The 13558-nt window shown below is 39.7% G+C and overlaps 1 protein-coding gene across 2 annotated transcripts in view; it reads left to right on the forward strand.

Moving 5' to 3' along the window:
• VPS41 (VPS41 subunit of HOPS complex) overlaps positions 1-13558 on the forward strand; it is a 167783-nt gene that overhangs the window by 127079 nt on the left and 27146 nt on the right. For both annotated transcript variants that reach the window (XM_038562670.1, XM_038562671.1), the window contains exons 15-18: positions 542-603; positions 2005-2086; positions 6958-7050; positions 12080-12207. In XM_038562670.1, the coding sequence (XP_038418598.1) occupies positions 542-603; positions 2005-2086; positions 6958-7050; positions 12080-12207 (365 nt within the window). The remainder of the gene's footprint in view (positions 1-541; positions 604-2004; positions 2087-6957; positions 7051-12079; positions 12208-13558) is intronic.

Consider the following 13558-nt stretch of genomic DNA (forward strand, 5'->3'; position numbering starts at 1 on the left):
AGCCCTTGCACTGCTGTGAACCCATTTCTTCATCTGTAAACTCATGGGTGTGAATCATGTTTTTGGAGCTCATTTTCACATTAATGTTAACTTTAAGATTCAATATTTCCCTTTAATATGATCTGTCATTGTGTATTTCCTACAGCATTTTTTCAGTCTTGATATAGAGGAGACCAGTAGCTCAGAGCTTAGAGATGAAAGCACAAGAAGCAATTTTATATCTGTGACAGCATGAAATTGTTGGACCATGTTTCTAATGTTGCAGATTTCTTTTGTAGAAAATCTCCTAATCGGGAGCAGGTTAGGAGCCTTTGCCATAGGAATATAATTTTTTTGTGAATTCTAAAATTTGTGAAATAAAAATATAAGTGCATTTAAATCTGCTTAGGAAGGAAATGAGCATAATTACATACAGCACACTCAGATGTATAAAACAGGTTCTAGCCAGTAGGACCCCAGTGTTATGGCCTACTCGGGAATTGAGGCTCAACTTTTCAGTTGTTCTGGTTAATTATGAAATTCCTTCATTTAATTTTCCTAGGATATTGGCCTGGCATATATAAACCACCTGGTGGAAAAAGGAGACTATGACATAGCAGCTCGGTAATAATGACATTTTCATGATCATTTGTTAGTATAAATAGAATTGAGAAATGTTAACAGTAACATAAGCCATTCTCTGAGGTCAACATTTTTTTGTATCTTTCTTTCAGGGGTGATTTTTGAGTATTAATGGCTTTAACTACAGAATGGATTTATTACTTAATCCACTTATTGCCTCATTTTGACCAAAGTGAGACAATTTAATGAGAAAGAGGTAAAAAATCATGAAGAGTCTGAGAGTTTACCCTTTTTATAAGCTAACGAGTAGCACATGGGTACTAGCAGAAGACAGGAGACTCAGAGATGCAGGGTCAGAGATGCAGGCCTAACTCAGCAGTGGTAGCCAGAGTATTGGCATTTGTACCAGATCCCATAGCACCACATAGAGGGCTGTCCGGGTGATGCTATAGAGGGCAGTGGTTCCTGTTCCAGGAGAGGGACCCCGAGCTTTGGGTATCTGACTCTTTTATAATGGGCAGTGAGCCTGCCTGCCTTTAACTTCAGAGGAATGAAATCTATTTACTATACTGGATGCTAAACAAACCTGCCCTATGCTCTGGAGGGGAACACTATCTGTGTCTTTCATTTCCAGAGCTGTTCCCTCCACAAGCATCCTTGAGAAGGCAGTCAGTGCCACTGCTTATAATTCAAAGAGAATTGTCTCCCAGCAAGAGGGTGGCAAATCCATGGAAGTGACCAGATTTCAGGCTTCAGGTTTGCAGGGGTCTGCATGGACAAGAACATAAATGGTGGACAAGAACATAAATGTTACATAGTGGTCGTCAGTGGTGTGTGTGTGACTGGTCCCCCCTGAAGCTTCATGATGCTTGCCTGCAGGACTAGGGGACAGCCTAGCAACATAGCCTTCACGCCTACCTTGCATCTTTTGAGATTTAGGGAAACCTGTTTCTTTGATGTGTAAATTAAGTTTTTATTCATATATAAATATTTCTCCAGATTATATACTATGATAGGACTCTACTTTTCTTAAGTCTGATTTTGGTAGTCCATTATTTAAAGCCATTTAAGAAGTGGTTTAAATTGGTACTTTGGGGTATGATGGACATTCCTTTAAGACGAGAAAGGTCCCAAAACCAGCAGCGCTCATCTGGATAGTAGAAGACTCAGAACAGGATAATCTTTGGGAAAGCCCCTAATCACAGTCTTCTGAAAGGATTCATCTTTATTTATAAGTATTTTGTAATAATTGTCATGATTTCTATCAACCTTGTGTATACAATCAAGTGGTTATCTAGTAATACCTTTACGTTCATTGGTACTTGACATAGAAATTTGTCAAAACTCTGGGATGAGAGAGTTATCTAAACCAATAGAGGAAATGTCTATTTACTCTTTTTTTTTTTTTTTCTTTCTTTCTCCCTGGGATGTTTTTACTGCCAGCAAATGCCAGAAAATTCTTGGGAAAAATACGGCACTCTGGGAATGTGAAGTTTATAAATTTAAAGAAATTGGGCAGCTTAAGGTAAGCATAGCCTTATTTTGAACTCTGAATTTTTGTATATTGTATATTAATATTGAGATGGAAATAAAATTAAGACAATAGTAAACAGTTCTATCCCAGGAAGCATGTTAGCTAGGAAGAAAAAATATAAATCTGATTCATTTTTTATGTGTATAAAATATACACATATATACTCTACCTTCTTATATACCTCCAATTCTGTTTAGATAAAGTTTTCATATTTTTTTGTTTTTTGTTTTTTTAAAGACTTACTTATTTGAGAGAGAGAGAAGGAGCGCACAGGGGTAGTGGCAGAGGGAGAGTCTCAAGCAGGCTCCTGGCTGAGTGCAGAGCCCGACACAGGGCTCTATTCCACAGCTCCCAAGATCATGACCTGAGCTGAAACCAGGAGTCAGATGTTTAATGACTGAGCCACCCAGGTGCCTCTGAAGTTTTTATGTTCTTTTTAATGAATATGGAAAGCAGGTATAGTCTCATCCTGTAGATTATAAAATGAAGCTTTTTCTTTTAAATTTTTTTTTTAATTTATTTATGATAGAGAGAGAGAGAGAGAGGCAGAGACATAGGCAGAGGGAGAAGCAGGCTCCATGCACCGGGAGCCCGACGTGAGATTCGATCCCGGGTCTCCAGGATCGTGCCCTGGGCCAAAGGCAGGTGCTAAACTGCTGCGCCACCCAGGGATCCCTAAAATGAAGCTTTTTTCAAATGCATTGAAGAATTAATGTATTTTTCAAATACTGTTTTATTTGCTGGAAGATAAATGGAAAAATTTGACCATGTAGCTATAACAAATAATTTGATATTTCATGTTTTTACCTTTTATTCCTTTTCAAGTTTTCATTAAATTTATGGTTAGTTACATACACTGTAATATTAATTCAGGTGTAGAATTCATGATTTACCACTTACATACAACACCCAGTGCTCATCACCACTAGTGCCCTCCTTAATCCCCATCACCTATTTAATCTATCCTTCACCTCCCTCCCCTCCAGTCACCCTCAGTTTGTTCTGTGTATAGTTAAGAGTCTGTTTTCTGGTTTGCCTCTCTCTTTTTCTTTTCCCCCTTTACATGCATATTTTGTTTCTTAAATGCCACATATGAGTGAAATCATATGGTGTTTATCTCTCTCTGGTTGACTTACATTGTTTAGCAGAATACTTTGTAGCTCTATCCATGTCATTGTGAATGGCACAATTGCATTCTTTTTTATGGCTGAGTAATAATCCATTGTATGTAAGAATACACCACATCTTCTTTATCCATTCCTCAGTCAGTGAATATTTGGGCTCTTTCCATAATTTGGCTATTGTTGATGCTGCTGCTATAAACATCATAGTGCATGTATCCCTTTGAATCAGTATTTTTGTATTCTTTGGGGAAATGCCTGGTAGTGCAATTGCTCGGTCATATGATGTTCTATTTTTAACTTTCTGAGGAACCTCCATACTGTTCTCCAGAGGGGCTGAACTAGTTTGCATTACCAACAGTGTAAGAAGGATCCCTTTCTCCATGTCCTTGCAGACACCTGTTGTTTCCTGTGTTGTTAATTTTAGCCATTCTGATTGCTGTGAAGTGGCATCTCATTGTGGTGGTGTTTGTTTGTTTTTAAGATTTAAAAAGTTTTTTTATTCATGAGAGACATAGAGGCAGAGACATTGCAGAGGGAGAAGGAGGCTCCCTGCAGGGAGGCCAATGCGGGACTCCGTCCTTGAACTCCAAGATCATACCCTGAGCTGAAGGCAGACGCTCAACCACTGAGCCACCCAGGTGTCCTTTATTGTGGTTTTGATTTATATGTCCCTGATGATGAGTGATGGTGAGCACCTTTTTATGTGTCTGTTGGCCATCTGGGTGTCTTCTTTGAAAAAAAAATGTCTATTCAGGTCTTCTGCCCATTTTTTAACTGCCCATGTTCAGTTTTATAAATTGTTTATATATTTCAGATACTGTCCTTTATCAGACATATCATTTGCAATATCTTCTCCCATTCTGAAGGATGGCCTTTAGTTTTGTTGATTGCTTCCTTTGAAGGAAACAATTTACCTTTCAACTTAATGTACAACATCCAAACTAAACAATTAAGTATACCTGTTGTTAGTTTAAAACATTTAAAATGTTTTCAATATTTATAAGCCTTTAGTGTTCAGTCTTCTCTTGGAGTCATGAATAAAATTTCCAGTTGAGCCCGGCCGGCTCAGTCAGTGAAGAGACTGCCTTTGACTGAGATCATAATCCCAGGGTCCTGGGTTCGAGCCCCATGTTGGGTTCCCTGCTCATCGAGGAGTCTGCTTGTCCCTCTCTCTCTGTCCCTCCTCCCCACCTGTGTTCTCTCTTTCTCAAATAAATAAATAAAAATCTTAGAAAAAAAAGATTCCCAGTTAGGTTGCCTGCCCTATGACTAGTGCTTTGCCCTATGGACACTTTTTGTCTTGTTTGTTGGGCTGCTCCTGGAAGATTATATCCAGTCCTGTGGCTGGGGTCAGACTGATAGCTCTGTAACCTAGACCTTTCTTTTTAATTCAGTATCTGTGCTAGAGGTGTGTGATGGCCTTTTTCCTTGTATGAACTGCTGATAACAACCACTCAGATCGTTGTGAATCCATTTCTTTCCCAAATTTGTTCCTCATCATTTCAGTCTCTATCTGGGACATCACGGTGTGCCCATTCCTCAAAGCCACCACCTGATGAGAACATCTGACTCACCTCCTCATGCTGTTTCATCTCCACTTCTCCTCAGTCTTAACGTGTCGACATCAGTGGGGCCCCTACCTCGGGGGCCACGGCCTCAACTCTTGTCTGTGCTGTTGCAGGCCTTCTGAGAGATCTGTGAACAACCTCACCCCAGAGGTAGCTGCTTAAAAAAATAAATCTGCTCTTCCCTTCTTCTCAAAGTGTAAAATCCAAATTGTTTTCACAGCAAACCCTTGCCTTTCTCCCCAGCCTTATCTCACTTCTCTGACCGCCGTCTCACAGCTCAGAGCCGCTCTGATCTCCCTGAACACAGAGCATACATTCAAGGCTCCATGCCCTCGCTCATGCTCTTCTGCCCGGGTACCCCGGCCCCATCTTTCTCTGCCTCATAGACTCCTGGCATTCATCATTTCTTACCTGCTCATCATGGCACCTTGTTAACCCTTGCTTATGTAACACTTAGCAGCCAGTGTTGCAGTTGGCTGTTTGGATGTCTGCACACTGTCCCCCTGAGGCCCTGAGCCCCTTGGGATGGTGACTCTAGTTCTCCGTCCTCAGAACAAAGTATAGCAGTCAGTACATAGTGCACTTCAGAGTTATTCAGCGTTGTTTGGAAATGTACCCCTTAACACAGCACTGAGACAGCTAAGGAATGGAAAGTGTGTATTTCCCCTTCATTTTGAACAATGATTATGAATTTTTAAAGAGTGATATATTCTATTTTAAGGAAAAAAAATATGAATAGATGATCTGTAACTCCCTGACTACTTACGGTAGCTTTTATCTCTATGACATTCTCCCTCCTATTTAGATATTCATTAATTTGTCAGGAAGAACAGAGAGAAAGTTTAACTTAACTGAAGCAGTCTTTTTATTCATCATTCATACATATATACACCTCAAATGTACTTTTGAAAATATATTGTCAAATGTTATAAGAAGGTAGAGTTGCTTTGAATTTTTCTTTTCATAATAATTTTACAAAGTACTCTGCTGCCTTACATTTTAAAAGTTAAAATGGATGGTCTCCTACTTAGAGTAGTTCAGCTAATGATTTTTCAACTCTAGAGTGGTGCAAAGGCAATACAAATTCAGTAGGAATCATGCTTTGATTTTTTGTTTTTGTTTTTGTTTTTTAACACCAGACTTCAAGCTGTATTACAAACATGTAATCCTCAAAGCAACATGATACTGGCACAAAACAGACACACTGGCCTAATCACAAATTTTTGGTATTGGTTGAGACCTGATTTGTGACCCAGTATGTGGTCTGTTCTGAAGAAGGTTCCACGTGCTCTAGACAAGAAGGTGCATTTTGTTGCTCTAGGATGGGATGTTCTGTATATATCTGTGAATTCATATGGTCGAGTGTCATTCAAGGACCTTGTTTCCTTGACCTTCTGCTTAGGTGATCTGTCTATTGTTGTGAGTGGGGCGTTGAAGTCCACTACTATTATTGTATTATTATAAGTGTGTTTCTTTAATTTGGTTGTTAACTGGCTGGTATAATTGACTGCTCCCAAGTTTGGAGCATAAATATTGATAATTGGTGATCTTCTTGTTGAAAAGATTGCTACTCCAGCTTTCCTTTAGGGTCCATCAGCATGTTAAATCCTATTCCATCCCCTCACGTTCAGTCTGGAGATGTGTTTGAGTCTTGTGTGTGTGTGTGTGTGTGCTTTGATTTTGGATCTTTTCCTGGGCTAGTGATACACTGGACAATGATCTGTCGAGATGCCAGGCAGAGCAGTGAGCCATAGCTCCCAGGCAGCTCAGCCACGCCAGCACCAAGGTCAGCAGCCCATACACTCCCAACCATTCTGTACCCACACAGCCATTCTCTTGTTCATTTATAGTACAGTATTCAACAAACTAAACAGATATCCAACACTTTATTCTAAAATAGGCCATGTGTTACATGATTTTGGCTAACCATTGGCTAACTTAAGTGGTATGAGCATGTGTAAGGTAGGCTTGGCCAAGCTGTGCTGTTCAGTACGACAGGGGTTTTAAATGCATTTCTGACTTAAAATATTTTATATTTCTGATGGGTCTTTCAGAATGTAACCCTGTGGTAGGATGAGGATCTGTGCTCTCATAGTTTCTGCGTAATTGTGGTATGGTTTTGTTTTGCCCCTTCTGAAATGATGTTTTTTTTTTTCTTTTTCTTCCTTAGGCTATTAGTCCTTACTTGCCAAGAGGAGATCCAATTCTGAAACCACTCATCTATGAAATGATCCTGCATGAATTTTTGGAAAGTGATTATGAGGTACGGCATTCAGATGTGGTCATGTTTACTTGCTCTCAATGGGAAAATGGTAAGAAATGTAGAAAAATCATACAGTGGAGCAAGCAGTTAAAAGGAAGCAGATTTGCGGTTTGTAGGTGATGGATGAAACTGAGGTGACATTCTCATGACAGCTCGTGTCTGTGTAGACAGTGAAAACCTCTAATCCATGCACATTTTGAAAAATTCCTTAATTCCTTTATAGTTTCCTATAAAACTAATTCATTTGGCTCCTTGAGAAAACCAAATAAAAAGGACAAGTGCTGTTTGGTAATTTCATACATAGAATAGCAGCTGCTATTGATGCTTGAAGCCTGAGACTCGGATCTAAGTTTGCCAGAGAAGGATTGAAGAGAAACTGGGGCGTCAGGAATGGGGGAAGGGGATTGGACGTGATCTATTAGCTTATTGATGAAGGAGAAAGGCAGGACTTACAGCACTATAAATGGTAATATCAAATTTTACAGATGAGGAAACTAAAGATTGAAGAAATTAAATAATTTGTTCACAGGCGTACATTTAAGAAACAGGTGTGCCTGGATTTGAACTTCAAGTGTTTGCATGCACCCAAAATGGATTATAATTTTTAAAGTTGGTTAATTTAACACACATTTATTCGGAAAATATTCGTGTAGTATCTACCATATTGCAGGCATGAGGTAGGCACTTAGGTATGCAGGTGTGAGTGAAATGGCATGCATTCAGCGGTAGCTCATGGTCCAAGTCACACGCAAGTGTGTAAACCAGCGGTTCTTAACAGGTTCTTAAATAGGCCCTCTGGGGACATTTGGCCATGTCTGGGGACATTTTTGGTTATCATGACTAGGTAATTCATGCTACTGACACCAGGTTAATGGATAGAGGCCAGCAGGGATGCACGAGAAATGCCCTCTCCATGACAAAGAATTATTTGTCCTCAAATGTCAACAGTACTGAGGTTGAGAAACCCTGATAGAAACAAATTACTATATAATGTACTGGTTGCTCTAGTAAAGCTGTCAATAAAGTATGTGGTTAAGACTCTGCCTCCTTCCCTCTGACCAGAGGAAAAAGATTTCTGGTGGGCAGATTTTAGGCCAGCTCTTTTCCATAGCTGTGACTGAGCCAGGAGGCTCCACAAACCAGATCTGGGACCCTGGGCTGCTGTCCTCAGCTTCTCCCACCCCTGCCTTCATAATCGTTCATCAACGTGGCACCATCTGGAACCTAACCTAGTGATAGGTGTTCACTTTCAGGGCCTCATGGGATGCTGCAGTTTGTCATCACTGTTTTGTATTTGGTGTTATGTTTTAAAGAATTTGAGGGGACTTGCAAAAAAATTAATACGTAGAGGAGGAGAGAGAATGAGGAAAGGAATCCTTAGCTTCTCAGTGCCTATTGAGCACTAAATGCCTTGTTAGGATCCTTTTTACCAGTAACGGATTCAACCTAAGGAGAGGTAATATGGCTAACACTACTACGTTTTAACTCGAGGTGAATTTTAGATCCTAAGATCTATAGGGACCTTTATGGTAGCCATTCCATACCCAGATAACTCAGGTGTTGGATCAGTTACTGTCAGCCAGGTGTTCCTGGATATGGAAGATTCAAGCAGCCTGAAGCATGTGTGATCTACAGTTCCTTTACTTCTGTGTTCTCATCATAGAGAGGGATTAAGTGCTTCAGCATGAATTAAACTTGAACAAATTACTTTGTTAATAATTGTGTATACTAAAAGAGGCAATATTTTCTCATTTTCTCTTGATACTGCATATTATAATCCGATCTGCCATAACGGAGTAGGTCTGTTTCTTTCTAGATCTGTAGGTATAGATTTCTAGAAGAGTTCATGGTAATAGGTTGTGTCATTTGTGTTGGGTACCAGCTGATATAGTCTAGAGACCCACTTCCTATTCATTCCCTATTCAGTTCAATTCAGCATTGCTTTATTTAGAACCTACCATGGCCTAGAACTGGGCTGAGTACTCAGTTGGATCCAAGAGAAATTTTAAAAACACAGTCCTGTCTTCAGTAGATGTGTAGGCTGAGAGGGATGATGATATTGATATGCTTTAAACAACTAAAACATAAGTGACATAGGCAGAGTGATATGTTCTGTAAAAGATCTGATGAGAGTCTATTATTGGCCATAGTTATTGGGAAAGGTTTCTTTGGTAAATAAAGACTTGTAATGGACTATCTCCTATTTCTTTCCAGGATGTTCTGAGTATATAGAGTGGCTGTCATAAATATTCTGTCTTTGTACATCTTCCCAAAAGAAAGAGAATTATGAGTGTTCTGTGAAAATGATGGGGAACACTGTGAATTTTATTGAGAAATACTGAAGCTTGGTATACTTGTCCTCTTTGTAAAGTAATGTAATTTAACCATGGGAAAGCAATTCTATTATTTTTATGATTCTTTTGTAATTCTTTCACATGATTCAACTCTTTTTCAGGAAACTATTTTAGATTCTGTATCATTAAACTTATCCTGTTGATTCGTGTCTGGAAGACTGTTGACTGAGACAGAAAGAAATATGCATGACTTAAGCTTAGAGCTTGTAGATGTTTTTTCCTGAATGTTTCAGAGTGTCTACCTGGCCAGTAGTGTTACGAAGGGTATAAATAATTCGTTGTTTACTGTCCTAAGCTCTTCTAAATCATTTAGCTTCCATCGTTTTTAATTTCATGTTTAATTTTGAATTAAATTGTCACATGATTAACCAAGGAGCAGTATTTTATAGCACATATTATGTGGATGAAAATGTTGTACTACTTAACAGCACTAAAGGCTAGATTTAAAAAGGCAAAAAAAAAAAAAGCTGTACTTTTCTAGAATATTGACTTCTCAGTTTTCTTCCTAAAAAAGATACAAAGTAGTAGTATTTACTTGGAGATAATGATGTTTCATGCCTTGTTTGTGTGGGGTTTCTACTGAAATGCATATAGCTTTGTCTTAAAGAAAAATATTTTATTTATTTATTTGAGAGAGAGCATGAGCAGGGGGAGAGGGAGAAGCAGACTCCCTGCTGTGCAGGGACCTTCCCCCACCCAAAGCGGGCTCAGTCCCAGGACCCCAGGACCATGACCTGAGCTAAAGGTAGATGCTTAACTGTTGAGCCATCCAGATGCCCTTAGCTTTCTCTTTTTATTTATAACCTAGCAGAATTACTTTTATAAGTACCAGGCACCAAGTGATGGCGCCATCGGAGCTCCACAAAGAGTTAATGAGTCTTTATTTCATGATATTAATGGCAGATATATGAGCATATTAAAAGTGGGACAATTGCTATGGCATTTCATTCAGTAAATACCTTTTAACTTTGTACTTACTATGATGAGCACCAAGGTATTCTCTGACTTCACCCACTCAATTATAACAGCTTCATAACCATGTCCTCTGATGAATAATAAAGGCCAGAGGGTTGATGGCATTCGTATTTCTTAGCATATTTATTCGAGGTTACACAGAGCCAATTTAGCAGAGAAGAGCCTGATCTGAAATGAGTTTAAGTGTTTATGTCAGTTTATGTTGAAGGCATCATGTTTTTATCACACAGTATGACCGGTCCTTTTGTCTTATTTTGTGTTAGGAATCGGCAGTACTGCCAGGCTGGCACATGAATTAGGGAAAAGAGGAAATGGAGCCAAGCCGCCTCCTTTCCCAAACAGTATTATTTCTGGTCTCAGGGCTACTGAGGGCTGCCAGTGTTTGGGTGGGAAGTTTTTCAGATGTTTGTATCTAATACATCACAGAGACTTAAACAGAAACCTGATCCAAAGTATCATTTTGGTTCAAAGAACATCTTAATGTTCTGATTCAATGGTTTTAGAAAATAGATCATCTTTACTTAGTGACGTCCTCTCCCCAAATCTTTCAAGTCAAGCTGCAGTCATGTTCTTCTGTGGAAAGGTTGCAGTTTGACTGGAAAACGTGTTGCCTGTCATTCTGCTCTCTTAGCCATCTTTCCCAGGGTTACTTGGATAGGACTTTAATGGAGACTATATTCCTGATTCTTTTTGGTTCTCTTTTTACCAAATTGTCATACTTTACAGATGCACATTCCAGCACTATTTTCATTTCTAAGTGTCACTTAACTAAATTCATAGTAGCTTATTAAAGTATTAGTTAAGATATTTAATATTAATAATAGTTTTTTCAATAACATGAAGATTTGTACTATTTGTTGTCTTGAATACATCTAAGGTTTTTCTCTACAAACTGTCAAGGATCAGTAAGTAAATTACTCTGCCATAATTTGAGTTCTAAAGTCAGGAATCAGGAGTGTAGGGACTGCCCAGGATGCTGGCCAAGAATTAACCACAGGAGAGAAATAGAATCCAACTGGAGGATCTGTGGTTTTCTATCAGAACGACAAAATTTGAGATCCAGTTAGGGGAGAAGACTTGGGCCAAAGTTCCAAATCCCAAATAAAACTAGGTTCAGAGGCAAGAATGGAAAGTGGGGGAAAAATGGAAAGAGGACAAAGATGATAGGTTGTTGAAGGCAGGGTACCAGTGATTCCACTGTGGAAACCAGCCTCTGCCGTCATACCGGCTGTGCAGTGACATCTGCTGCCCAGTGCACATGGGAGGCCAGACCCAAAGGGCACAGAAGCTGGGGGAAAGTAGCCAGCTTGGACATTGTCTTCAGGATATTCAAGATGTCAACCAAATGTTACAGTTCGTCCAGACTGAGGTTAGAGCAGATCAAACCTAAAGTCTGTGTTACTTTACTGAAGAACCAGGAGGGCATCTTGCTAACTTGCACATTTCATCAAATAAGAGCAGAAGTGGATGGCACCACCTACCAGGAACAGTAAATGGAGATTAGCATGCAGTAATTCTCTGCCTCCCTCGCCACCTCCAAACCCAGAGTCTGAAAGTGGGTGATGTGTTCTTTAGGGACCAAAGGTTTAATCGTAAAATTATTTTGTCTGTTTCCATTAATACTTTTAGGTATTGTTTAAACTATTTGCATTGCTACCCTATATAAAGAGTGTTCTTCTGTTTGTCCCTCATGATTTTAGGGCTTTGCCACTCTGATCCGAGAATGGCCTGGAGATCTGTACAACAATTCAGTAATTGTGCAAGCAGTTCGGGATCACCTGAAGAAGGATAGTCAGAATAGAACCTTACTCAAAACCCTGGCTGAACTGTGAGTATAATTTAGTGCTTCTTTTTCCAGTTTGACCTACATGAAAGTTTTTCATATTTTAGACCTAGTAGACTCTTCATGGGGAGGACGCAGAGGAGGGAGCCTTTTATACCATTTTCCTATATTCATTCTTGGTAAAGTCCCTTCAGAAATGTCCAGTGAGGGACACCTGGGTGAATCAGTGGTTGAGAGTCTGCCTTTGGCTAGGGTCGTATCCTGTGGTCCTGAGATCGAGTTCCGCATTGGGCTCCCCGCAGGGAGCCTGCTTCTCCCTCTACCTGTATCTCTGCCTCTCACTGTCTCTCATGAATAAAAAATAAAATCTTTAATAAAACAAGAAAAAAAGAAACCTCCAGTAAACAGCTAGCAGGTGAGGAAAACATGTGAGGCTGTATGGTTGTAATGTGGTCTGTTTCCCAGAGAGGAACTCTTGTCAGCCGGACTACGTCCGTAGGGGCAGTGGGTCAGGGAGGGAAGAGAGCCAGGTCTTAGATTGCACCAGAACATTGGTTTTCCCGGAGAGGCTCTGGATTGTCATTCTTGGATCTGCATGTCCATTAATCTTTCAAATCTCAGATTTCCTTCTCTGTAAGTTGTATGTATTCCTTACGGGATGATATCAAGGTTTAAAGGAGAGGTCATAAGTAAGAACTAATTGAGCACTGTGCCTGGCACTGAGGCAGAGCTCAGAAAATGGGAGCTTGGTTAATATTTTTCAAATTTCTTGGGCACTTTCGGTAACCCAGGCTTTCTTCTATATCCCTGGGATGCACTCATGCCCTAGAGGAGCTCTGGGCTTGTGAAAAGAGAAGCCATAACTGCAGGAAATCTCAGGAAGGTGCTTCTTGCTGCAGCCCTGTGTTGGCATTCCCACCACCTCAAGCCACCCCTCCCCCATCTCCTTCTATCTTTTGCCAAGACCAAGAAAGCTTCACCCAACCGGCCTAGAGTTCAGGGCTGTTTGTTACTCTCTGAGTTGAAACACTGACCATTTTCTTCTGGAAACATTGTTCTAGATGTTCCTTGGGTTCTGCAGTACTAACTACTCGTAATTCTTAGTACTACTAATGGACTCACAGTACAATTTAGGTTCAGTTGGTTTTCGGGAGCTGGCTTAGGAATTAATGTGAAAAACAGTGCTTCAACAGAAAAACACATGTCAGCTTTATAAATTCCCCTCACAAATAAGTTTTGGGGATATAATCCATTTGCCAGCTGAACAGTGCTTGTAGAAATTTTAACTGAATTTTTTTTACTAGAATAAGAATTTCCTTCATTTTGGATCATAGTTTCTTAGGTATATGGATTTCTATGAAGAAATTTTGAAAATTTGTATAAAAGAGAATGTTTA

This window comes from Canis lupus, chromosome 18 (assembly GCF_011100685.1).
Source record: "Canis lupus familiaris isolate Mischka breed German Shepherd chromosome 18, alternate assembly UU_Cfam_GSD_1.0, whole genome shotgun sequence".
Taxonomy (NCBI): domain Eukaryota; kingdom Metazoa; phylum Chordata; class Mammalia; order Carnivora; family Canidae; genus Canis; species Canis lupus.